Source organism: Mobula birostris, unplaced genomic scaffold (assembly GCF_030028105.1).
Source record: "Mobula birostris isolate sMobBir1 unplaced genomic scaffold, sMobBir1.hap1 scaffold_379, whole genome shotgun sequence".
Lineage (NCBI taxonomy): Eukaryota > Metazoa > Chordata > Chondrichthyes > Myliobatiformes > Myliobatidae > Mobula > Mobula birostris.
The window spans coordinates 439,396-467,097 of NW_027276868.1; the positions used below are offsets into that span (position 1 = coordinate 439,396).

The window sequence follows — 27,702 nt, forward strand, 5'->3', positions numbered from 1 at the left end:
ACTAATGGTGCACAGTGGCTGCAATGTATAGAATCTACAAAATGTACAGCAGTTAATCCCCCCAGACTACTCCAAACCCACGACATTTATCACAAGAGCACTAAGAACATAGAAACCCCACCCCCTGTAGGATTCCCACCTCCCCACCAAGTCACACAACCTCCAAGTTAAAAATATATGACCATTCCTTTATTGTCAGTGAGCCTAAATTTGAGAATTCACTACCCAACAGCACAGAATAACTTCAACTGAGTAACAGCAGTTCAAGAAGTTGATTTACCATCACTTTCTAAGAGGTAATTAGGGGTCCTAGTAAATGCTGGCCTTTTCCACAATGCCTGAATCCTGGACAGGCAATAAATGCATTCTCAAACGTTAAATGAAAGAAAAAAACTTGCATATACATTTTAAAACATTATATGGGATTAGGTAAATCACAATCAAGCACACAATTAGAATAATGCAACATTCAAGCTGTAGTTTTAAATTACCAACAGGTGCATTATTCGTGAATGAAAGAGTCTCATTGAAGTTACTATAAATAAACATCCCCAGACACATTTTATTTTACTTCGTACCTTGGGAAAGCAAGTGAAAGATTAGCTAAACATCACTCCAGTATTGTCATCTCCTGGATATCCAAGAAGCTGCTGGAAAAAAAGACTATATCATCTGCTCCGCCTACATCAAAACAAGATCGTGTATCTCACTCCTCTGCTACAAAAATAGCCAGCTTTTGTATCTATTTTAAAAGAAATTTTCTACCTCCAGCTAAAGTTGGCAGAGATACAATGTGCACTAGTTAGCAGTTCACCAATCTAGAAATGAAGGCTATTCCACTGGCTGAGTGGAGGCAACTCAGGAGGGGCAGGGGTGTAGCAAGCTACAATATATTTCATATTATTTTGAAATAGGCTGAATTTGTTTTCCTGTTCCTCTTGAAATGACAGAGATTTGCCCCTAAAAATATCCTGGACCTGTGCCCTCCTGACATTTGGTGTGACTATTGTTCACACAACACAAACAGGACGCATTTGCATGCTGTGCTCGTTTTTCAAGGGTCCATCTAAACATGCATAGTTCTCAGACTCAGAAGCACAATGCTGCTCCCACAACAAAAGGTGATAGGTTTCAGATCAGAGGCAAGACACTTAGGAAAAAGGATATCAGACGTGTCTTCTTCACGGAAAGCATGGTGCATATTTGGAAATGAGCTGCCAGAACTAGTGGTTGAGGAAGGCACATTAGGCGACCCAGGTTCAATTCCCACCACTGCCTGTAAGGAGTTTGTACGTTCCCCCATGACTGTGTGGGTTTCCTCCGGGTGCTCTCGGTTCCTCCCACAGCCCAAAAGACCTACCGGTCGGTAGGTTAATTGGTCATTGTAAATTGTTCCGTGATTAGGCTAGGATTAAATCAGGTGGGAGGGGGATTGCTGGGCTGCATGACGCGAAGGACTGAAAGGGCTTATTCCACGCTGTATCTCAATAAACAAACAAATTAGCGGCACTTAAAAGTCAATCTAGAAAAGTACGTGGAGAGGGGAGGCTTAGCGGGCTATGGACCAAACCCAGTAGATGGGACTAGCTTGCTGGGCAACACTATTGGCCTGGGTGAGTCAGGCTGAAGGACCCCATTCCATTCTGTATGACTCTATAAGCTACCTGCCCAGTAATCATTTCAAATTGGTTTTGGGACCACGGCTTTGCTGGTGGTGCTTCTGAAGTTCCGTTAACTTGCGCGCATTGAGTGGAACATGAGCAGTGTTGCCATTTCCAGCTGCCTGATCATTGTGATTTCCCCTAAAAGCCAATACTACCTGCAGATACTCACTACAAGGCTTGGCATATCCTTCTTGTGGCCACATTGGTGGCTGCTCTGGTTTCCTCACACATCCCAAAGATACGCTGGCTGGTAGGTTAACCGGCTCCTGTAAAACTATCCCTCATGTTAGTGAGTGCCAGGAGCAATCAGGACTAAGCTGAGAGAGCGATAGAACGAGAGAACAGAGGGGTAGGTGCCGGGACATATAATAAAAGCATTAAGAGGCTCTTGAACAGGCACATGAATATGCAAAGATATAAGGGAATACGGACCATGAGCAAACGAAAGGGATTCGTTTAATTAGGCATCATTAGCCAAGACACGGAGCAGAATTAGGACATTAGGCCCACAGAGCCTGCTCCACCATTCGATTGTGGCTGATTTATTTACTCTCTCAAACCCATTTTCTTGCCTTCTTGCCATAACTTTTGATGTTCTTTCTGATTACATACCCATCAACCTCCACTTTAAATATACGTACCTAATGACTTGGCCTCCACAACCATCTGTGTTCATGAATTCCAGACATTCAACACCCTCTAGCTTAAGTTGTTCCTCCTTCTCTCTGTTCTAAAAAGGGGTACCCTTTTATTCTGAGGCTGTATCCTCTGGTCTTAGACTGACACGCTATGGAAACATCCTCTGCACATCCACTCTATCAGACATCCCACCTCTCCCAGAAGTTCCGGGAGTCTCCTGCATATTAATAGTGGCTCCCTGATGCCCGCAAATTATATACAATATCCCGGAAATCGAGAGAGGGTAGAGGGGAGAGGGAGGGGGAGAGGGAGGGGGAGGGAGAGGGGAGGGAGAGGGGAGGGAGAGGGGAGGGAGAGGGGAGGGAGAGGGGAGGGAGAGGGGAGGGAGAGGGGAGGGAGAGGGGAGGGAGAGGGGGAGGGAGAGGGGAGGGAGAGAGGGGGAGGGGGGGAGAGAGGGAGAGAGCCGGCGCGCGCCATGGCAGAGTGTCCCAGTGAGACAGGTTCACAAATAAATCTGGTGAGTCATACGTACAAGTGTATACATGTGTATACGTAGAGGCTGTGGAAAATTTACCTACAGCCTCTACACAGGCACCAAGCATCACACACATACTGTTCACAACAAACATGAATTAAATATACATGATACACAATTATTACAAGTAAAAACACAATTAGAACAAAAAAAATTAACCAAGTCTATTCTACTGCAAAGTGATCGAATTGACTAGTATTGCTAAACTATAGTTATTAACGTTGCACAGGTTGGTTCAATAAATGAATGGTTGAAGGGAAGGAGCTGTTCTTGAACATGTGAGCTGTGTACAGCACCGTAGTTTTCAGCCTGTAGATGACAAGATTGCAGACTTGTATTCTCACAGAGGCCTTGGACATGCAAGCGTTTCCCCATCAGCACAGAGCACTGGAAACACTAAGTTCAACATTCAGGGTGTTATGTAGAGCATGGAGAGATCTTTCCTAAGTTATTGTGCGTGTAACTCACTGTAATGTTTCACTGCTAATGTAATGACTGCTCTCTAATGTTCCACTGCTAAAGTAATAGTTTCTCCGTAGCAACAATGCTTGGGTTATGACTAGAGATAACAGGGTCTTTGGAATGTGTGCTATCCAATGAGAGGCATGTTGTTCTTTCTTATGAGTCTGGGAGAAGGGATTTGGCAGTCTTTTATCAGGGAGAGATGAAGAGAGAAGGCGCGAAGGAAAGAGTTGGTAGACGGCCAGAAGGAGCGGACTCAGAGCAAGGGTCCAACAGTCAGCAATGTTCGGAGGAGGTCGATGGGGGAGGGGATCAAATGGATGATTCCATGAGCTCCAACGTGCACTTTAGATGCTTTATTAAAATGGGCCCTTTTTTCTTTCACAGCATCTACACAAACGAGATTTCTCAGTTTGGCTGGGCCAGAGGCTGTCTTACCCTGGCCAAACCTCAGGGTTACATGAGTTATATATGTGTTGTGTGAACTACTGTGCTTTACACCCTGGCGTGGAAACATTCTCCCATTTGATAGTATACTGTACATATATATAGTTAAATGACGATAAACTTGACTAGTACTTTATTCATAGTTGTTGCTCATTGGCAAATAGGCAAAACAATCCATTTGCAAACTGTGAAGCTCTTAATTCCTTTCTCATTGTTGTAATAAGGCACCAGAAAACTACCACTGATAGAACTACCTTGCTCTTGTATCACTACCTCTATTTTAAGAGGCAATCAAACTAATTATCCAAGAAAAAATCTTTTGTCATCTGTTGGGTGTGGTGGCGCCTCATAGGTAATCTTGATGTCAAAGTTTCTTTAACTTCATGACAAATATCTAAACACAAAATAATCTGCAGATGCTGGGGTCAAAGCAACACTCACAACACGCTGGAGGAACTCAGCAGGTCGGGCAGCATCTGTGCAAACGATCAGTCGACGTTTTGGGCTGGAACCCTTCGTCAGGACTGTAGGGGGAAGGGGCCGAGGCCCTATAAAGAAGGTGGGGGGAGGGTGGGAAGGAGAAAGCTGGTAGGTTCCTCCCACTCCCATTCAGATACATCCATACATGGCCTCCTCTACTGCCATGATGAGGCTAAACTCAGGTTGGAGGAGCAACACCTCATATACCGTCTAGGTAGTCTCCAGCCCCTTGGTATGAACATAGAATTCTTCAACTACCGGTAATTCCCTCCCCCTCCCTTCCTCTATCCCTATTTCACTCTGCCCCCTCCCCAGCTGCTTATCACCTCCCTCTTGGTTCCCCCTCCTTCTACTACCCATTGTGTTTTCCCCTATTCCTTCTTTACCTTTCCTGCCTATCACCTCCCTGCTTCCCCTACCCCACCCCGTTATCTTTCCCCTTACTGGTTTTTCACCTGGAAAATACCAGCCTTCTCCTTCCCACCCTCCCCCCACCTTCTTTATAGGGTCTCTGCCCCTTCCCTCTTCAGTCCTGACGAAGGGTTCCAGCCCGAAACGTCAACTGATCGTTTCCACGGTTGCTGCCCAACCTGCTGAGTTCCTCCAGCGTGTTGTGAGTGTGGCAAATACCTAAACTATGCACCCCACATTGCAATGGCAAAACTAATCAGGCACAAGATTCTTTAAAAGATAAATCCTAGAAAAGCAAAGCACTAAAACCATTAACAGTAAAAATTACAATGCCTTTTCCAAACTGCTTAAAAAGTTTCACTGTACTTTGTGCTTCTCATGCTAAAACAATGCTGCCATCTACAGTTTGGAAGTGCAAGTGTAAGTGACCCAATAAGTCCCAGGGTGCAAGCGGGATGTGTGGTCAGGGCTGAAGGTCTGGAGTGCACTGGCGCAGGGATCTGGACAGTGGCTTGGTGTGTGGCTGGAACACAGGTAGGTTTCAGAGGCAGGGTTTGAATGCCTGTACATCTCCCACCAGATTCACTGGAAAATTGGTTATACTGTAGTTCAACATGCAAAGAGAAAAATGAAATACAATCACATTTGGGTATATAACAGCCTGGAAAATTTGGTAGTCTCTTGATTTCCATTGCTAAACGCAACACGATGATACCTGCTGTTCATTGCATCACTGCAGTTTGCCATCACCATTCTCAGGACATCATCATCTCTGGTTTAATCCCATGAACTACCTGCCAACAAAGACATCAACAAGTTTGTAAATTTAACATCAGTTAGTCTAAAACCATCAACTTTGGTTTCCTTTTGCTCTAAATCAGGGCTCCACAGACTCCTCGATTAGTGGCAGGGATCGTGGCATTATCGGGGCTGGCAGATCCTGCTCTAAATTGAATTTCTCCACAGTCAAAATCTTGCCATCTTTATCAGTCAAATTTCACAAGATCAAACCCTACCCAAACTTTAACACAGTTTACTTTCAACTTTGAGATTAGACCACCCTACATTTAAGCCTCTTGGGATTTGCCCCATTCAATCCAACAACAAAAGACAAAGCCTTTAGTTGCCTTGGTGCCTCCTTTGTAAAAGCCCACCTGCCCCTTGTTGTTTGCTGAACTTCTCCAAACCCAAATTTTCAGACCAAGATTTGGCTCTCCAACCCCAACTCCCAAGCACCTGTCGTGCATCGGCAATTATTCTTTCAATATTTTAACCAATCTGAAGTGCCCTTGGGAACTTTCTACACTAAAGGTTCAACGGGCAGGGGTATTCAGAAGATATTTTCAATCTCTCACTGCTAAGGTTGGAAGTTCCCACCTGCTTCAAAAGGGCAACAATTATACCAGTGCCCAAGAATAGTGTGAGCTGCCTCAATGACTATCGCCCGGTAGCACTCACATCTACTGTGATTAAATGCTTTGTGAGGTTGGTCATGGCTAGAATCAACTCCTGCCTCAGCAAGGAGCTGGACCCATTTGCCTATTGTCACAATAGGTCTATGACAGACATCTCAATGGCTCTCCACGGGCCTTGGATTACCTGGACAATACAAGTGCCTATGTCAGGATGCTGATCATTGACTATAGGTTAGCATTTAATGCTGTCATTCCTACAGTTCTGATCTGAAAAATTGCAGAATCTGGGTCTCTGTAACTAGATCCTAACCGGAAGACCAGTCTGTGCGGATTGGTGATAACATATCCTCCTCACTGGCAATCAGCACTGTGCTTAGCCCACTGCTCTACACCCACAACTGTGTAGCTAGGCACAGCTCAAATGTCATCCATAAATTTGCTGACGATACAACCAAGGTTGGTAGAATACCATATGGTGACCAGAGGGCATACAGGGGTGAGATATACCAGCTAGTTGAGTGGTGTCGCAGCAACAACCTTGCACTCATCAGTAAGACCAAAGAGCTGATTTGGTCAGAATGGGCAAGACACGGGAACACACACTCAGAGGGATAAGAAGCAGAAAGACTGAAAAATCTCAAGTTCCTGGGTGTCAATATCTCTGAGGACCTAACCGGACCCAACATATCAGTGCAGCCATACACAAGGCAAGACAGCGGCTATATTTCATTATGAGTTTGAGGAGATTTGGTCCATCACCTATAACACTCAAAAACTTTGACAGATGTCCGTGGAGAGCATTCTGACAGGCTGCATCAGTGTCTGGTATAGGCGAGGTCTTGGATTGAAGCAAATTGCAGAGTGGCAAAATTAGTCCGCTCCATCATAAGTATTAGCCTCCGCTGTATCCAAGGCATCTACAAGGAGCAGTGGCTCAAAAAGGCAGCACCCATTATTAAGGACCCCCCCATCACCCAGGGCATGCCCTCTTCTCATTATTACCATCAGGAAGGAAGCCTGAAGGCACACACTCAGCAATTCAGGAACAGCTTCTTCCCCTCTGCCATAAATGCACATCTAACACATGAACACTCCCTCACTACTTTTTTAAAGTCTTGTTTTTGCACTACTTACTTTAACATACACACACACACACACACACATATATATTATACACACACAATTATACACATACACACACATATATATTATACACACATACTTAATGTAATTCAGTTTTTTTTCTATTTTTATCATGTATTGCATTGTACTGCTGCTGCAAAGTTAACAAATTTCAATATGCATGCCAGTGATATTAAAACTGATTCTGATTACCCTCACGCGAATTGTGTGTCACTAAGGGAAGATAAATAATCTCATCTATGGATACTTTATTAATGGTCTTCTATCCTTCATAAGTGGATGCTCAATTCCATTCATAACTCCTCAGAAAATGAAATCATACCCATGCAGCAAGACTGAAACATTGAAATGTGGGCTAATAAGTGACAAATTATATTCATGCCAATCAATTATTATTTACAAAAAGAGAAACTCTAGCTACTTTTAGTTAGCAGTCTTCACTAAAACCCTGAAGGGGTGGTGCAGAACTACAGTGAAAACAAGAACGAACAAGTCAGAGGCAGCAACTGATCCACCCCTCAACTTGCAAAATGATTTCCATGTCAGTAGCAAGCTGACACCTCCCCTTGCTAAAGATGAACACAGCTCCAGCAACTGCCAAGACGCTCAACACCATCTGGAAGGGAGACCAACTCACTGAACTGGCATTCCTTCTGCCAGTGACTGCAACAAGAGCAAATACATGATTGATAGCAATGAACTACTACACTGACCTCAAGACTTGATGCTGGTGCACCAAACATTTACCAACCAGATAAAGCGCAAGTATTTTCACTCTACATCAAACCAACCCCAGGTTGCCTCAAGAAAATGTAATTTTAATCCTATTATTGCATTTCACCACTTCTCAATCGAAGGTAAGAGACAGATTTTGTGGTCAGCAGTGAGCCTCAGATCCATTTTACCTAGGCACTCAATTCACAGTACTTCTAGAAAATATTGGGGGCATTTCCAATGGTGAAATTAATGCATTGTGGAGGGTCTGACAGCAGGAAACTATTAGTAGTTTTAAACACAAAAAAAATAGAAAAGGTACTCCTAGACTTAGCTCAACCTGTTGAAGACTTAAACCTGTGAAGACTTTTGACAAGGTCCCACACAGGAGGTTAGTGTGCAAACTTAAAGCACACTGTATTGGGGGTAAGGTATTGATGTGGATGGAGAATTGGCTGGCAGACAGGAAGCAAAGAGTGGGAATAAACAGGACCTTTACAGAATGGCAGGCAGTGACTAGTGGGGTACCGCAAGGCTCAGTGCTGGGACCCCAGTTGTTTACAATATATATTAATGACTTGGATGAGGGAATTAAATGCAGCATCTCCAAGTTTGCGGATGACACGAAGCTGGGCGGCAGTATTAGCTGTGAGGAGAATGCTAAGAGGATGCAGGGTGACTTGGATAGGTTAGGTGAGTGGGCAAATTCATGGCAGATGCAATTTAATGTGAATAAATTTGAGGTTATCCACTAGGGTGGCAAAAACAGGAAAATAGATTATCTGAATGGTGGCCAATTAGGAAAAGGGGAGGTGCAACGAGACCTGGGTGTCATTATACAGCAATCATTGAAAGTGGGCATGCAGGTACAGCAGGCGGTGAAAAAGGCTAACGGTATGCTGGCATTTATAGCAAGAGGATTCGAGTACAGGAGCAGGGAGGTACTACTGCAGTTGTACAAGGCCTTGCTGAGACCACACCTGGAGTATTGTGTGCAGTTTTGGTCCCCTAATCTGAGGAAAGACATCCTTGCCATAGAGGGAGTACAAAGAAGGTTCACCAGATTGATTCCTGGGATGGCGGGACTTTCATATGATGAAAGACTGGATCGGCCAGGCTTATACTCATTGGAATTTAGAAGATTGAGGGGGGGATCTTATTGAAACGTATAAAATCCTGAAGGGATTGGACAGGCTAGATGCAGGAAGATTGTTCCCGATGTTGGGGAAGTCCGGAACAAGGGGTCACAGTTTAAGGATAAAGGGGAAGCCTTTTAGGACCGAGATTAGGAAAAACTTCTTCACACAGAGAGTGGTGAATCTGTGGAATTCTCTGCCACAGGAAACAGTTGAGGCCGGTTCACTGGCTATATTTAGGAGGGAGTTAGATATGGCCCTTGTGGCTAAAGGGATCAGGGGGTATGGAGAGAAAGCAGGTACAGGGTTCTGAGTTGGATAATCAGCCATGATCATACTGAATGGCGGTGCAGGCTCGAAGGGCCGAATGGCCCACTCCTGCACCTATTTTCTATGTTTCTATGTTTACAAAGATTGAATTGTTAAAACCTAAAGTTTGGGGTTTCAAATGCAAACAATTAAAATATCTTACAATCAAATATTGGAAAAATGCGAAGGATAATTTTAAACTAATGACCCAGTTAAGTGTCTTTGTAAGTTAACCTACTCATAGAAGAGTCTCTGAGACATTCCCTTTATTTAAGATCACTGCAAAAATATTCTGTGGGCCTTTAGTGTAGGTGTTGGTGAATTAGGCCAAATTCTCACTTCCTCTTGAATCCAGTGACTCATTGTGCCTTCATGAAAGCACAAATGGATGGGCAATCAATGCCTGCCTCGCCAGCAATGCCCAAACCCCACAAGAGTACAGTACTCCATTCCATCCGTTTCACACTCTCGGTTTAGAGCCCTAGAGTGCCATCTCGTGGTACCTCCCCATACATACACAACAACACACACAAAGTGCTGGAGGAACTCTGCAAGTCAGGCATCAGTGGAGGGGAATAAACAGCATCTGTAAAATCTCGTGTTTGTGCACACAAGTACAAAACTATTTTAAAAGGCATTTAGTAGTAAATCCAGATTTAGAAAACATTGAATCCCAGCAAAAGCATTGCTGCTTTGCAGTGTCAAATGTGGCTCAGCTATTAGCATTTCCAAGCATCCAGGGTAGAGGCACAGACACTGCTTCTTTGATCATGCTTGGTAAGGAGTGGAGGGCCTGCCTATTCTCCCTCAGCAGACCAGAGGTCTTTATCAAATTAGTCTCGTCATTATAGCTGCTCGGGCCAAAGCTGGCATTTTACACTGTACTGTTCATTTAACAGCTTTTTAAAAACAATAACAGAAGAAGCATATGGTCCCCATGCATTTTGTGTGCAAGGCTGAACAAACCATATAGTTTCCAGGTTCAAACTTCTGCGTGATAAGTAGACGATTCTCATCTATGATGACCATAAACTAAAATAAATCAATTAATATTCTAATTGTTAACCTTTTACTCATTTTCAGAGTTAGGCACTGGCTACAGGAAAGGACCTAGCTCTGGTGCTCTTAGACCAAATACAGTGGAATCTGGTTAATTGGGCCATCTGTTAATCGGGACAGCCGCTTATTTGGGACAATTCTTAAAGAACAAAAACTAATTTTAAAAACAGATTTCCTTTGTTTATTTGAGACAATATGCCACTTCATTGGGCTAGGAGACTGTCGCCTCAGTTTTAAACTAGCGTCAGTCACTTGCACTTGTGTGGCTGCTAAACACTACACCGTGCTCAGAGCAAAGTTTTTAAAACAGCATCAGTTGCATGTGTTTGCCTTCAAAAAGTGGTGATGTCAACCACTGGTAGTTGGCAAGAAATAAGCAGCTAGACAGTTCAGAACTGTTTTGCTCACTGTGGTTGGAAATGCCAGAAACAGCCGGGAGTTAAAATGAAACAATTTCACTACTTCAACAAGTTAGGACTACGAAGGTTTTGACAATCATCTTGAATGTTACAATGAAAACGAAGATTTGGAGGATGCAATCATTGAATACGTTGTATGAAAGCAGTTCATTATCTGCACTGGTGACTGCGCTGACGTGTTTACAAATAAAAGAACACCATAGTGTACACCGTGGATGAATTCCTCTGTCAATTACCATTAGAAACTATAATTCTATAGTACTGTAGTAGTACTGTTACTGTTCTTATTCATTCTGTATTTCATTTAAATCCATAATTTGTTACTTAGTTAAATGGTAGTTCATCTTTTTTTATACAGTTTAAACTACTTGCATGAAACTTTGGCGTAACTGGTCCAAACTGTACTGGTCCAGATGTGTTCCAATTAACTGGAATCCACTCGAGAAAACTGCCCAGATTCACAAGAAGAGCACCCACAGGAAACCAAACATTCAAACCCCACAGACAGCAGAGCTCATGACTAAACACAATCTGCCGGAGCTGAGGCATATTGATTAACGCTTCCCCTCCTCACCACAAAACCCTGCCCCACCCATCCAAAGTTAAACATAGTACGAATTCCACATTTAAAGACAAATGAACTGGAGATTTTACATTGTATTACATTCTCAAAGAAATATCTAGGTTATTTTGTATAGGAATAAAAGTTTCTAAGTTATTTCTTTCTGAAACAAAAAGCACTGTATGGGGAAAATGACAAAATGAATTGTACCAATCAGTTGAGACCTGAAACAACACACCATGGATGAGGAAGCCAAGAAAAGCAATTGCTTCACTTTTCAAATTAAAAGCAAGATTCTTTGCATACCTTCTCCTACAAGTTTCCCACTTTCATAGATCAGCCCATGCAATTTTGTTGCTTACTCAATGGACTGTATTTCCAAACTATAAATTAATGCCAAATAGAATTAAATTTGACCTTTATTATCATTTGTATTGGAACAGAAATTTTAATTTAATGCGTAAATTCAATACTGTTATCAGCAGCCTGCGTTCTCTTCTGAAAATCTAACCATTTTTACAGAATTAGATGGCAATCAATTCAAACCTCTCATTCTAAACTTCATTTACTAAAGCAGTTTCACAAAGTCAAGACCTCGCAATATTTAAGTTAAGATCAGAATTCAGCTCTGGAATTTTATTACAGAAGTGTGCTGTTCAATCATTTTAGATGGGCGGTGTGACAATGTGCAATCTGAAAAAAGTCGAGAACAATCCTTTTGTTAATTAATGCTATGTTTCAATGACATTCTTTCCTTAAGATTTGTAGAAGTGCAGTCTGTTAGCTCAGCAGGTAGCACTCTTACTTCAGAGACAGAAGAAACTGAGCACAAGTTCCATTCCAGCGACAGGAACATACAACACATGCTGGAACTTCGAAGCTGTGCTACTTGGTGATGCCATCTTTTGACACAGAACTCCTCATTGCCCCATTATGAACAAATGGAAATTTCTCTTTTGTATCCAAGCTGACGTTTGTCCCTTGAGCAATAGAGTACGTTTTGTCAATTTTATGTGGCCATGGGTTCTAGCTGTGCAGAAATTAGCTGTTGTTTTGATGTATTACAGTTGTGGCTACAGAGCACCTCCGAACATCCTGAGATTACAAAGGGCATGAAGAAACGGCTCTTTCTTTATCAGTTGGCTATTGCGAAACCACAGGCTGAGCATGCACTCCCTTCCCTAATACTCAACAAATAGGGAAACTAACAATTGGCCATCTTTGAATTGATTCAGGTCAGTAGCTGATAAAGCTACACCACCAGATTTAACAAGAACTGTTGTAAAAACATATTTATTGTTTCCTTTACAAATGTTCATGTCCATATCACATTTTCTTCCAATTGCAGGCTTGGGTTCGTTGATCCACTCTGAACCGCAGCTTTGGCTCTTCCAGCGTGAAATTAGCCCATCAAGTAACCTCTGGAAAAGAAATTGATATTCCATAGTAATAACGAACATTGCCCTACTAAACAAGCTCAACCGTTTAATTTTCCTGAAGATCAGCATAACTGGAAATATCGCATATATTCAACATGAAGCATCCATAATTTAATTCATATTCACCATAAATCTTAACTGAGCTCAAAGGAGAAACTGAAATCAAGGACCACCGACCACATCTGCCTGGCTGATAATTAGATCTGAATTGGTTACCAGTTCCTGGAGACAAAGGTGGCCTTTAGCCATGTGCATGAATATGCTCTCTTTACATTCTCAGGGAATTGACTTGTATCCCATCATGTGTGAATAATCTTCGTTCAGTAAATGTGTCTACATTGCTATAGTAAGACTCCAATACTCCGACATCGGATTGCTCAGAAATCCCGATGGCTTGGCCACTAATTAGCTCAGACTGAAACATGGGAGTTGTGTGCGAGCTGGTCCAGGATTGGAGAACAGAATACCAAAGGTTTAAAAAAAAGGCAGGTAGGTTTGTGGCTGAAACCACAGTTGGGGAATGCTTGCATTTTCCTTTAAACCACCCAGGTTTAATGGAAAATTTATTGCACTATTGCGTAACATGCTGAAAAAGTGGAAGTATATTGGGTATACAACAGTCCAGAAAATCTGCAAGTCTAGTACTATCAAAGTCCCAAAAGTTATCAGCTTTACTGTAGTTTGTGCTGCAAAAGCCACACAGCAGAATTGCCTCTCTCCTTTATTTAGAATGGTTCAAAGATATACCCAGATATCCAAGGTTTTTGTCAATAAATATTACATTAAGTTTTTTTTAAACTGAATCCTAGTACCTCAGACCCAAATTTGAAAAGGAATTAGGTCACAGATATTACAGAGCAACTTTTTTTTCATATATATCCCCACCATCCAGTTCCAAGCTTTCTGCATCTACCATCGGGCAGGAGGTACAGAAGGCTGAAGCCCTAGACCACAACTACTCTCCTTCAACCAGTCTGTCTTTGAACCATCTGACAAAACCCTAAACACTACAGTTTAAGTAACACAATTACTTTGCACTTAAATGGACATGTTTTTCTTCATTTTAATTCTGTCCTCTCTCGCAAAAAATGTATAATTGATGTTTAGTTTGTTGTTCCTGTAAATGTTGCCTATATGCTCAGTGCCCACTTTATCTGGTGTGGTGTGGAACTCAGTTTGGTCTTCTGCTGCTGTAGCCCATTCACTTCAAGGTTAGGCATGTTGTGCATTCAGCGATGCTCTTCTGCACCCTACTGTTGTAACGTGTGGTTATTTGAATTACTGTCGCCTTCCTGTCCACATGAACCAATGTGGCCATTCTCCTCTGAGCTCTCTCATTAACAAGGTGTTTTTGCCCATAGAACTACCACTCACTGGATGTTTTTGTTTTGTTTCTTGTACCATTTACTGTAAGCTCTAGTAACTGTTGTGTATGAAAATCCTAAGAATGAGCAGTTTCTGAAATACTCAAACCACCCCATCTGACACCAACAATTTATTCCAAACAAAGGCACAGATCACATTTCCTCCCTGTTCTGATATTCGGTCTGAACAACAACTAAACCCCTTGACCATGTCTGCATGTTTTTATGCAGAGCTGTGGCCACATAACTAGCTAATAGGACATTTGCAGTAATGAGGTGTTCCTAATAAAGTGGCCACTGAGTGAATGCTGTGCGTCTGTGCTGCTGCTACAGTAAGTTTTTCATTGCATACATGTACTTGTGCATGTGACAATAAATTCACCTGGACTAGAAAGTGCCGAGTACCAGGAACAGGTTGCCAGAGGTAGTGGTGGAAGCAGATATGATAGTGACATTTAAGACACAAAGACACAAACACGCTAGGGAAGGAGGGATATAGATCGTGTGCAGGCAGAAGAAATTTAGTTTAATTTGGCATCGTGATCAGTACATCGTGGGCCATGTTCTATCATTTACTTCTTTGGAACAGATCAGGAGGCAAAGGGAAAGATAGAAGGTGGGGCATTCAACATACTAAATAAATCAGAATAAGGCATATGATCACTAATGGCTTTCCCTAACCACCACAATTTCATACTAACAAATATCAGAATTAAAATAACTTAAACTGTAGACCATGGAACCCCTTTGCAATTCATTTGATCATGTTACCCCAGAATTTTCCTGCACCAACTCTTTAGCCCTCAATTCCTTCATTACATAAAATACCTATCAATCACCATCTTGAATTTAGTCGGCAAAACAGCTCTCTGGAGGAGAATGTTCCGGATTCACTGCCTCTGGCAAAGAAATTTCTCATCTTTATCCTGAATGGCCAACTCCTTATTCTGAGACTAAATCTCATGGAAGGTACCTCACTTGTGTTTCCAGAAACACCATTCCTGCATCTGCTCTGTCATTCCGTGTAAAATCTGTCCACATTTCAATGTGTTCACTTCTTATCTTTCCACAGCAAAGGAGGCAGCCCCTTTACCCAAATCATGGGTTGCCCCACAACCCAAAAGCCCATTTCTCCCAGCAGTCTTTCATATTACCCTCCTCACACAGTAATATCAGTGTGTTCATCTGCCCTGCAATCTCTCCATAAGATTGTGTGAACTGTTCACCCATTAGACAAGCAAAAGCTCAGGCTCCTTCAATCCCCGACATCCCCATAAATGCATCAATTATAGTTCCATGCCTCAACTGACCAATTCTGCAACACTTTATGTAAACGAGGTAGAACATAGTGACCATATAACTGTACCCCTTCTGATGCATCCAAACTTGACTCGAGCTCTGACCTGCAGATACCTACCGCAGATGTGGCTGCCTTAGGTCTCAATAGTTTCCACCTGTTCCCACCTACCTCGACTTGTTGGTCTTTATGCAATATAATCACTTATTTATGGTAGATTTGTACATTCAGAAGGCCTTTGATGAAGTGCCACAAGAGATTATTAAGCAAAATGAGAATGCATGGTATTGGGTGCAATATACCAGCATGAACTAAAGACTGGCTAAATGCTATATAAAAAGGGATAAATGTTATTTTTGGCTTGGGATGCTGTTACCAGTGGGGTGTCACAAGGATCACTTCATAATCAACAATTTGAATAAGGGAATATAGTGCACTGAATCCGATTTACTGACTTTAGAAGACTTGGTATCAGAGTGGTACAGAAAGGATTGGGGGTGGGGAGAGGTATATACAAAGATTCCCAATTCTGAGAATAAATGAATGGACAAGAACATGGAAGCTGGAAAATAGAAAATGTGACTTGAGAGGCCCCTTGGGTAAGAGTGACCATAATATGGTGGAATTCTTCATTAAGATGGAGAGTGACATAGTTAATTCAGAAACAAAGGTTCTGAACTTAAAGAGGGGTAACTTTGAAGGTATGAGACGTGAATTAGCTAAGATAGACTGGCAAATGACACTTAAAGGATTGACGGTGGATATGCAATGGCAAGCATTTAAAGGTTGCATGGATGAACTACAGCAAATGTTCATCCCAGTTTGGCAAAAGAATAAATCAAGGAAGGTAGTGCACCCGTGGCTGACAAGAGAAATTAGGGATAATATCAATTCCAAAGAAGAAGCATACAAATTAGCCAGAGAAAGTGGCTCACCTGAGGACTGGGAGAAATTCAGAGTTCAGCAGAGGAGGACAAAGGGCTTAATTAGGAAGGGGAAAAAAGATTATGAGAGAAAACTGGCAGGGAACATAAAAACTGACTGTAAAAGCTTTTATAGGTATGTAAAAAGGAAAAGACTGGTAAAGACAAATGTTGGTCCCCTGCAGACAGAAACAGGTGAATTGATTATGGGGAGCAAGGACATGGCAGACCAATTGAATAGTTACTTTGGTTCTGTCTTCACTAAGGAGGACATGAATAATCTTCCGGAAATAGTAGGGGACTGAGGGTCCAGTGAGATGGAGGAACTGAGCGAAATACATGTTAGTAGGGAAGTGGTGTTAGGTAAATTGAAGGGATTGAAGGCAGATAAATCCCCAGGGCCAGATGGTCTGCATCCCAGAGTGCTTAAGGAAGTAGCCCAAGAAATAGTGGATGCATTAGTGATAATTTTTCAAAACTCGTTAGATTCTGGACTAGTTCCTGAGGATTGGAGGGTGGCTAATGTAACTCCACTTTTTAAAAAAGGAGGGAGAGAGAAACCGGGGAATTATAGACCGGTTAGCCTAACGTCGGTGGTGGGGAAACTGCTGGAGTCAGTTATCAAGGATGTGATAACAGCACATTTGGAAAGCGGTGAAATGATCGGACAAAGTCAGCATGGATTTGTGAAAGGAAAATCATGTCTGACGAATCTCATAGAATTTTTTGAGGATGTAACTAGTAGAGTGGATAGGGGAGAACCTGTGGATGTGGTATATTTGGATTTTCAGAAGGCTTTTTACAAGGTCCCACACAGGAGATTAGTGTGCAAACTTAAAGCACACGGTATTGGGGGTAAGGTATTGGTGTGGGTGGAGAGTTGGTTAGCAGACAGGAAGCAAAGAGTGGGAATAAACAGGACCTTTTCAGAATGGCAGGCGGTGACTAGTGGGGTACCGCAAGGCTCAGTGCTGGGACACCAGTTGTTTACAATATATATTAATGACTTGGATGAGGGAATTAAATGCAGCATCTCCAAGTTTGCAGATGACACGAAGCTGGGGGGCAGTGTTAGCTGTGAGGAGGATGCTAAGAGGATGCAGGGTGACTTGGATAGGTTGGGTGAGTGGGCAAATTCATGGCAGATGCAATTTAATGTGGATAAATGTGAAGTTATCCACTTTGGTGGCAAAAATAGGAAAACAGATTATTATCTGAATGGTGGCCGATTAGGAAAAGGGGAGGTGCAACGAGACCTGGGTGTCATTATACACCAGTCATTGAAAGTGGGCATGCAGGTACAGCAGGCGGTGAAAAAGGCGAATGGTATGCTGGCATTTATAGCGAGAGGATTCGAGTACAGGAGCAGGGAGGTACTACTGCAGTTGTACAAGGCCTTGGTGAGACCACACCTGGAGTATTGTGTGCAGTTTTGGTCCCCTAATCTGAGGAAAGACATCCTTGCCATAGAGGGAGTACAAAGAAGGTTCACCAGATTGATTCCTGGGATGGCAGGACTTTCATATGAAGAAAGACTGGATATGAACTGGGCTTGTACTCGTTGGAATTTAGAAGATTGAGGGGGGAATCTGATTGAAACGTATAAGATGCTAAAGGGATTGGACAGGCTAGATGCAGGAAGATTGTTCCCGATATTGGGGAAGTCCAGAACGAGGGGCCACAGTTTGAGGATAGAGGGGAAGCCTTTTAGGACCGAGATTAGGAAAAACTTCTTCACACAGAGAGTGGTGAATCTGTGGAATTCTCTGCCACAGGAAGCAGTTGAGGCCAGTTCATTGGCTATATTTAAGAGGGAGTTAGATATGGCCCTTGTGGCTACGGGGGTCAGGGGGTATGGAGGGAAGGCTGGGGCGGGGTTCTGCGTTGGATGATCAGCCATGATCATAACAAATGGCGGTGCAGGCTCGAAGGGCCGAATGGCCTACTCCTGCACCTATTTTCTATGTTTCTATGTGAACATAGACTTTTGTCAAAAAAATTTAAAAAGCAGGATACTTTTTAAATGGTTGAAAAGTGGTGGTGTTGGGAAGGAATTAGGCATCCCTGCACATAGGTCACTGACGTTAACATACTCAGTAAGCAATTATGAAGGTGAACTGCCTGTTGGCCTTGCTTGCAAAAGACTTGACTAGTGTTTTAATTCAATTCTATCCATCCCTGGAGAGATGATATCTGGAGTATCATATATAGATCTGATCTCCCTACGACAGACATACCTGCATACAGGAAGTGCTACAATGATTCACCAGATGAGAGATGCTGGAATGGTCTGTTTTGCACGCAAAGCAAAACAAAGTAGGTTATCTCTAGAGGTAATCACACTGAAACATACAAACTTCTTAAGGGCCAGAGGGTTCGATGTCATTACCATGGTGAGATTGCACAATAAGGCATTCAAGATCCGGAGATATTTCATCATACAGAAAGCAGAGAATAGAACATAGAAAGCCTACAGCACATTACCAGCCTTTCAGTCCACACTGTTGTGCCAACCACGTAACCCACTCTAGAAACTGCCTAGAATTTCCCTACCACATAGCCCTCTATTTTTCAAGCTCCACATACCTATCTAACAGTCTCTTAGAAGAATCTTTGGAGTATGTGGAGAACAATCAAATAAAGAAAGGCAAGATTTTTGGATATTAAGGGAATCAAAGTGATGCTGAGGCAAAAATCAGCTATAATCTCACTGTATGGGAGATCACATCGGGGGGAGGGATCACTATGCCTACTTCTTACGCTCCTATCCTCTTCATCTTAAAAATTTTAAAAGATATCTCAATTCTCTCTTCCACATCTTGCCATCTACACAACTGGGTCAAAGAACCTTAGTAAAGCTTATACAGTGGATTTTGGTGTTAATTGGGCAGTCACTTATTTGGGATACTGTGGTGCTTAACTGGGACAAGAGACTTTGCCAAACAGTTTCAAACTAGTGTCAGACACATGCACTTGTGTGGCCATTGGACTTAGAGCAAACGGCTTTTAAAATAGCATCAGTTGCATGTGCTTGCATTTGAAACATTTCTGGCAATGAAAGTTGGCAAGAAATAAGCAGTAAGACCATTCAGAACTCTTGTTCGCTGTGGTTTCACACACTCAAGTTTGGAGATGCCAGAAATGGCTGGGAGTGAAATTGAAATGACTTCACCACTTCAACCAGTTAAGAACTATGAAGAATTTGAAGGTATTGACAATCATCTTGAATATAGCAATGAAAATGAAGTTTTGGAGAATGCAATCATCAATAGCATTGTATGAAGGCAGTCCATTATCTATACTAGGTGACTGCACTCATTTACAGTCAATCAAAAGAACGCAGCAGATGAATTCCTCCGTTGATAACTATTAGGAGCAGTAAATAAAATTGACTGAGATGTCAATAAAATTGAGAGAGTACAGAGGAGGTTTATTAAAATGTTGCCTGGGTTTCATCTCCTAAGTTACAGAGAAAGGTTGAACAAGTTAAGTCTTTATTCTTTGGAGCGTAGAAGATTGAGAGGGGACTTGATAGAGGTGTTTAAAATTATGAGGGGGATCGATAGAGTTGATGTGGATAGGCTTTTTCCATTGAGAGTGGAGGAGATTCAAACAAGAGGACATGAGTTGAAAGTTAAAGGGCAAAAGTTTAGGGGTAACATGAGGGAGAACTTCTTTACTTAGAGCGTGGTGGTTGTGTGGAATGAGTTTCCAACAGAAGTGGTTGAGGCAGGTTCGATGTTGTCGTTTAAAGTTAAATTGGATAGATATATGAGCAGGAAGGGAATGGAGGGTTATGGACCGAGTGCAGGTCAGTGGGACTAGGTGAGAGTAGGAGTTCGGCACAGACTAGAAGGGCCCAGATGGCCTGTTTCCGCGCTGTAATTGTTATATGGTTGTTATATGGTTAAATAGCTGTACAGTACTGTAGCAGTATTGACAATGTTCTAATTTGTTTTGCATTTCATTTAAGTACATAATTTGTTACAAAGTTAAACAAAATTTTATCTTTTTTATACACTTAACTATTTCCACAATACTTCAGCTAATCGGGGCAGCCTCTAAATTGAGCCAAAATGTACTAGTCCCAATATGTCCCAATTAACCAGAATTCGCTATATTCTAAACAGGAACTTGAGAATAATTTTGTTTGGAGAAGACAACTCACCTTTGTACAGATCTAGTAATATTTACATTATCTGGGTATACATACACTCAATTGAATCCTAGAAACTGCTTCAGATGGAAAATAGAAACTGGTCCTCATGGTGCAGGGCAAACAGATTAATCCTTGTTTGTTGAAAACTGCTATATAGAACATAGAAACACTATAGCACAGTACAGGCCCATTGGCCCATGATGTTGTGCCAACTTTTTAATCTACTCCAGGATCAGTCTAAACCTTCCCTCCTCCATACCCCTCCAGTTTTCTACCATTCATGAACCTCTAACAGTTTCTTAAATCCCTTTACCACCACCCCTGGCAGGGCATTCTATGCACCCACCACTCTCACGGTAAAGAGTTTACTTCTGACATCCTCCCTATACTGTCCTGCAATCACCTTAAAATTATGCCCACTGGTATTAGCTATCTGCACCCTGGAAGGGGAAAAAAAGTCTCTGGCTATCCACATGATCTATGACACTTATCATCTTGTACACCTCTATCAAGTCAGCTCTCATCCTGCTTTGCTTCAAAGGAGGAAAAAAAGACCCTAGCTCACACACAAGACATGTTCTCAAATCTGGGCAGCATCCTGGTAAATCTCCTCTGCACGTTCTCCAAAGTTTCCACATCCTTCCTATAATGAGGTGACCAGAACTGAGTACAATATTCCAAGTGTGGTCTAAACAGAGCTACAACATTGCCCTGCAGTTCTTGCAATCCCCTAACTAATGAAGGTCAACAGACCATATGGCTTCTTAACCAATCAATCTGTACAGCAATTTTAAGGGATCTCTGGACATGGACCCCAAGATCCCTCTGTTCCTCCACACTGCCAGGAATCCTGCCAGCAACCCTACTCTTCCTTCAGGTTCGACCTTCCACTGTCAATCACTTAACACTTCTCCGAATTGCCACTTCTCAGCCCAGCTCCTTATACCATCAATGTCCGTTGTAATCTACGACAACCTTCCACACTATCCACAATTCCACCAACCTTTGTGTCATCTACAAACTTACTAACCCACCCTTCCATTTCCTCATCCAAGTCACTTATGTTTGTACATGTATATATTTATTTATTTAAAAAATCACGAAGAGCAGAGGTCCCAGAACAGATCCCTGTGGAACACTATGGTGGCCAGCCTCCAAGCAGAATATGTTCCATCTACAACCACCCCCTGCCCCTTCTGTGGGCAAGCCTATTCTGAACCCCCGGATCCCATGCCTCCTGACTATATAATTCCCACTTTCACAGTATATCACAGATATGTGGTCCCCACTTGTGTTAGGCCCTTTCATACAAGACAGCTGAATAATTTCCCTTGAATGGAAATTGTCAAGCTCTAAACTACCAAGTTAAAATATAGTCAGACAATTTAAGAAAAAGAACAGCAGTACTTAATATTCAGATATAATACATGTTGGTCAGTATCTGTAATAGATTGGAATATTATTACTTACGGCAGTTTCATTCTCATAAAGACTCTGGCCATGAAAAAGCTCAACAGGACACTGACGAAGCCAATGAAAAGAAGTAGGAATCTATTCAGTTTTGGAATATTTGGTGCATTTGAGCGATCCAAGATTATAAATCCCAGACCTCCCATTGTAAACAGAAAACTAGAAGCAAGACCTTCCATGATGTACTGTCCATTCACTCTATGTAAAAGTAGAAAGAAAACAACATTAGTTCCAAACAACAGGAATTCTGCAGATGCTGGAAATTCAAGCAACACACATAAAAGTTGCTGGTGAACGCAGCAGGCCAGGCAGCATCTGTAGGAAGAGGTGCAGTTGACGTTTCAGGCCCAGACCTGACGAAGGGTCTCGGCCTGAAACGTCGACTGCACCTCTTCCTACAGATGCTGCCTGGCCTGCTGCGTTCACCAGCAACTTTTATGTGTGTTGCTAACATTAGTTCCAATTTGCTGTGGTTCCAAATTAGAGAACATGTGTACAACGAACTCTGGCATTTTAGTGAAAAGGGTTTATTTATTTATAATTTACTGAGCTACAATGCAGAGTAAGCCCTTCTGGCTCTTTGAGCTGTGCTGCCCAGCAACCCCCGATTTAACTACAACCTCATCACGGGACAATTTACAATGACCAATTAACCTACCAACCAGTAGGTCTTTGGCATGTCGGAGGAAACCAGAGCACCCGGAGGAAACCCACGCAGTCACATGGAGAACGTACAAACTCATTACAGACAGTAGCAAGAATTGAGATAGCTCCAATCCCAATTCTGATGATAAATATCACAATAAAGGTTAATTCCTCCCAATTATAATGTGTGCATAACCCAACACCTAATGCTAAAACTCATTTATCTGATATTCATACATCTGGAACAGCAAAAATTTCTAAGAATACTAAGCAATTTCATATTTTTCACTAAAGACGTTCATCTGAATTCCACACACCAGGTTGCAATGTCATTTTGATCATGCACTGATGCACATTAAACTATAGCACAGCAACCCACCCTCGGCCCCTCAACTGTGAAGAGGCATTGCCCTTTTGACATTGACAGTTAGTGAATTCAGTTTAAGGAATGGGCTAGGCAACATGTAGAAGTCTATGCATAGCCTAAGATTCAGTGTTTGAGCTTATTTATTTAAAACGTTGTGCAAAAAAGTGAGAGAAGATTTTTTAGCATATTTTCATGTACACACAAGTGCAAAGCAGCTGTTAATTGATTAACAAGAACGTTTGCTTTGAAGATTTGCCACTTCATGTACAACAGGTCCAGTCATTCATTGGATTTTTCTGCTGTATTTTATACTCATGTTTAGCCTTTTACAGAACTGTAAAACATTGTTACTTAAGGAGCATTTACCGAGAGATCTATGCACAGAGTACTAACATGGACGTGCAGTAATATTTTTGAGCAATTCTCATGCAATCCGCACTCCCTTTTGCTGTACGGCTGATAGTCTACTGTACAATAATAAACCATGACAAGATTATAAATCTCTCTCCCATTACACCAACTCACATTAATAAATATTATTTGGTTAAATTCTGTAAGCCCCAGGTGTGTTTCAATTCTAAAAAGGAGCATTTTGATCTTGCACACCAATTTCTTAAAACTAAATTGACTCTTAAAGGAATTCAAATAGCCAAACAAGATGCGTAGGCAAAAGAGTGACGGAGACAGGAAATTAGACAAATAATGATTCTATAACAAGGTTTATATTTCTGATCCACGAAGAGCTGAGCGCTACAAATCAAAAATAGCCCAAGATTTGATCTATACCCTCAACTTATTTGCAAAAATTTAAGTTGAAGTAAAAACATAATCAAAATAAGACCATAGTGAACAGTCCCACAAAAAAGAAATCAACCACTATCATTAATTATCACAGAGAAATTTCAACAAGCCCGCTTTTATCTACAGAAAATAGAACATGGCATAGCTCAATTCTTGTTTTTGGCATGTGCCTGCGTGCGTGCGCGTCTGCGTGTCCGTGATGATGTCTTTTTCATGGCTTATACAAGGTGTGGAGCGAGAGAGCCAGGGAGAGAGAGAGAGAGAGAGAGAGAGAGAGACTGTGTGGCACGCCACTCTTCACACAGACATTTTTGCAGTATTTTTTCCCCGTTATTTTACGAGGTCGAGTTGCAATCTCAACACTCAACCCAGCATGGATGGAAAGCGTACTTGGGAGCCGACCCAACTAGCTTCAAACCCAGGAACCTCCGCTCCCGGGACCGGCGCCGATGTCGTTGCGCCACCAGCCAGCCCAAGCATAGCTTAATTCTAATGTGGTCACGCCAGAAAAATCTACAAAGTCCCAACAATAAAATATAATTCGATACTAATGCCCACCTAGTACACAATTCAGAGAACATTGAACATCTGTGGAACTATAGCACAGAGAAAAAACAGAGAGGAATCAGAGTGAAAATAGCAAGGGAAAGCAAAGTGCGAATGGTGATTTATCCCATCATACCTGTACGCTAAAAAGGCAACAGGCCTTTGGTGACCATGTTCATCTGTCATCGACCCCACACTTGGAGGCTCCACAATCACATCGTAAATGATACCTACAAAAAAACCACACGTGGCAGTAAATACACCCATACACCCTGCCCAGCTCCCAGCACACCTTCATTACCTTCTACTGTAAATGTTTCACCCAAAATAAGATCTCTGGAAAGGGTTAAAGCAGTCCCAACACTGACAATTTCAAGTCATGAAAATGCCCTGCTTCTTGATCAACGGCTTTCTACATGTACCACATCTTTCATTCTGGAGTCACTGCCACAATACATAGACTATTCACCCATGGATGGTGAAACAGCCACATCAAATATTTCCCCAAGGAAAGATCTCCAATCCAAAACTTTAACCCGTTTCTCTTTTCATAGATGTTGCTTGACTGGCTGGATTTTCCAGCATACTTGTTCCATTAAATATCTCCGTCTGGGTCGTTTCACATACATGTATCCGAAATGGAATGAATTATCAATCAATTTTCCCAGATTCAATGGGAAAGACAGGTTTTTAGTAGAGATCTCCACTGAAAGCTGAGTTGGTAGAGGCATTGCTTAAGGCCGCAGGAGACTGGAAATGTGCTGGACTATCGCTGCTATGGTACCAATAACTGCAAGGTACCAAATTCAGCCTGCTGACAAGTCGCTGCCTAAAGGAGTTAAGCAGCCTGCGTAGTAACTTAATCTCAATTTGAAAATCACAGATGCTAGAAATTTGAAATAAAAACAGAAAATGCTGCAAGCATTCAGCAAGCCAGGGGATATGTGGAAAAAGAAAATGTTAATATTTTAGCTCAACAATTCTACATCAGATTTAATTGTTCTTTTTAGGAAAACTTCAACATTTCTTGAGCATAAAATATTACAGTAACTGAACACACCAGACAGTAGCAGTTCCCAACCCATAACCAATGGGTACAAAATCAATATGAACATAAAAGAGGGGAAAATACCAAGCGTTCTCTACGTAGGACCTGCAGTTTACATTTACGGTTAAATCTTGCAATTTTACAAGTTTGAAATCAAATTTAAAATTACTGATTAGGCATTAGCAACTAAAGTCCAATGTGACTGTTAAAACACCTTTCAAGAATAGAAATTGGTACAGGTTGAATTCAGAGATAGAAAACGTCTCATACACTCCTCAGAGTTTAACTTCAGTGTATTTCCTAGTGAGGTCAGGCCTCAGCCCCAGAATTTCATAATAATTTTAGCACTAATACAAAGGACAAGAGACTATTTACTTAAAAAAAAACAAAATAAACATCAGTCACTGATTGAGTAAACAAACATTAAGGATCTTGACAGGAGTATTGTTAACCAAAAAAAATTATGCCAAGCCACAAATGAAAATATTAGGACAGCTGACCAAAAGGTGACCAGAGAGAAACTTTAAGGAACATCATAAAGAGGCAGAGAGGTTTAGGGAGGGAATTTCAAAGCTGAAAAGCCTTGGTAAAAACATTGTTACTGCAAGCAATTAGAACCGGTTTAAAAATGAGGTGTTGTTTAGTTGGTAAGTGACATGATGGCATAGAACTAATGCTGTAGCCCCACACCTCCAACCAGATTTGATCTTGAGCCTGGGGGCTGTCTGTGCACCCAGTTATCTTTGTGACAGTATGCATTTGCTTTGGATGCTCCAGTTTCCTCTCACACCTCTGGCTTCTACAAATTATCCTAATGTAGAGTGATAGCGGGGTGTATGGGGCGTTCAAGGGGGGGGGGTTAGTACCTCTGCTGAGGGGGTTCGTCGTGCTCATTCTGGGACAGCTCATTCACCTCTGGTCCCCACCGGGCTGTGGCTCCAAGTAGCTGTTTGCATACAACGGTCACACCCCCGTACACCGCTTCGACAGGTGAGGGTAACTGGCGGCCTCATACCCGGGTGAGATAGGGACATCATCTTCTTACTCTGACTTCTCATCTTTTTTTCTCTCTCCAGTCCTGATTAAGGGCCTCGGCTCAAAACGTCGACTGTGTACTCCATAAATGCTGCCTGGCCTGCTGAGTTCCTCCAGCATCGAGGAGAGTGAAGAGTTAGGGTTAGGGTTAGACGTCGAAGACGTCATGGTCATCCACTGCAACAAAGGAAGACCCCGGTTTGTGACGCCTGTTCGTATAATTGGACCCTCGTAGGATCTTATACATTTCAATTGAGATCAGCCCTATTCTTCTAAACTCCAAGGTCTGCAGGCTCAGAAACAGGGAGTGCAAGAACCAAATTCCTTGGTCAGCGAGCATCTATCCTGGACAAGAGCGAGTGTGAATGGGAGGGAGGGATGAAAGAGGAAAGGGGAGGGGGTCAGAAGGGGAAGGTCAGGCCGAGACTGGGTCACTCACCGCCGGTGATCAGGAAGTAGGAGATGATGACTAAGGCGTAGACGGTCATGGCAGACGGCATGTGCAGCCATCCCGGCTTCTTCAGCTTCACGTTGGGACACTCCAGCAGCACAAACGGCAGTCCGAACACCGTCTCCATTGCCAACCATCAAACCCCAGCCGCAACGTGTCCCGGAAACATCACCAATCACTTCCGGCGCACGGCGCCACGTCTCCCACTGCGAGCATCGGCCGCTTCGGGTGAGTCACGTGGTCCCCTGACGTCACTGGCGCGGCGCTCTCCGTTGTGGATTTTGGCGGCGAACCCGGGGTCGGAGTTCAGGTGGAAACGGGTGATTAAAGTCGCTGAGGTCGCTGCACAGGAGTGTCACTGCCTGTGGGGTGGGGGTCAGCAACTACAATAAGGGTTGTGGCCTGTACAAATTACAAATGGCCAGACACAATGATTCCAGACTATGAGCGGTCATTGATCAATGATCCGAGTCTGAGACCGAAGGTCAGTAAATGTGGTTACGTGTTAAGGGCAACTGTTACAGCATCACACACGAAGTGCTGCAGGAACTCAGCAGGCCGGCCGCATCTGTGGACAAGAGCAAAGTCAACGTTTCGGGCAGAGACCCTTCAGCAGGACTGGAGGAAAAAAAAGCTGAGGAGTAGATTTAAAAGGGGCCGGAGGGGTAGAAAGGCCAGGTGATAGGTGAAGCCGGGAGGGGGAGGGATGAAGTAAAGAGCTGGGAAGTTGATCGGTGAGAGATACAGGGCTGGAGAAGGGGA

The 27,702-nt window shown here is 42.5% G+C and overlaps 1 protein-coding gene across 1 annotated transcript; it reads right to left on the minus strand.

Annotated features, from left to right (window-relative positions):
* Positions 1 to 12,672: 12,672 nt before the first annotated feature.
* Positions 12,673 to 27,125, minus strand: ostc (oligosaccharyltransferase complex subunit). The gene is made up of 4 exons (XM_072250500.1): positions 26,929 to 27,125; positions 24,543 to 24,636; positions 22,048 to 22,245; positions 12,673 to 12,816 (listed from the first exon to the last, which is right to left on the minus strand). Exons 1-4 carry the CDS (start codon positions 27,065 to 27,067, stop codon positions 12,798 to 12,800), a joined length of 450 nt encoding a protein of 149 aa, XP_072106601.1. The 5' UTR covers positions 27,068 to 27,125; the 3' UTR covers positions 12,673 to 12,797.
* Between the last annotated feature and the right edge of the window lie 577 nt (positions 27,126 to 27,702).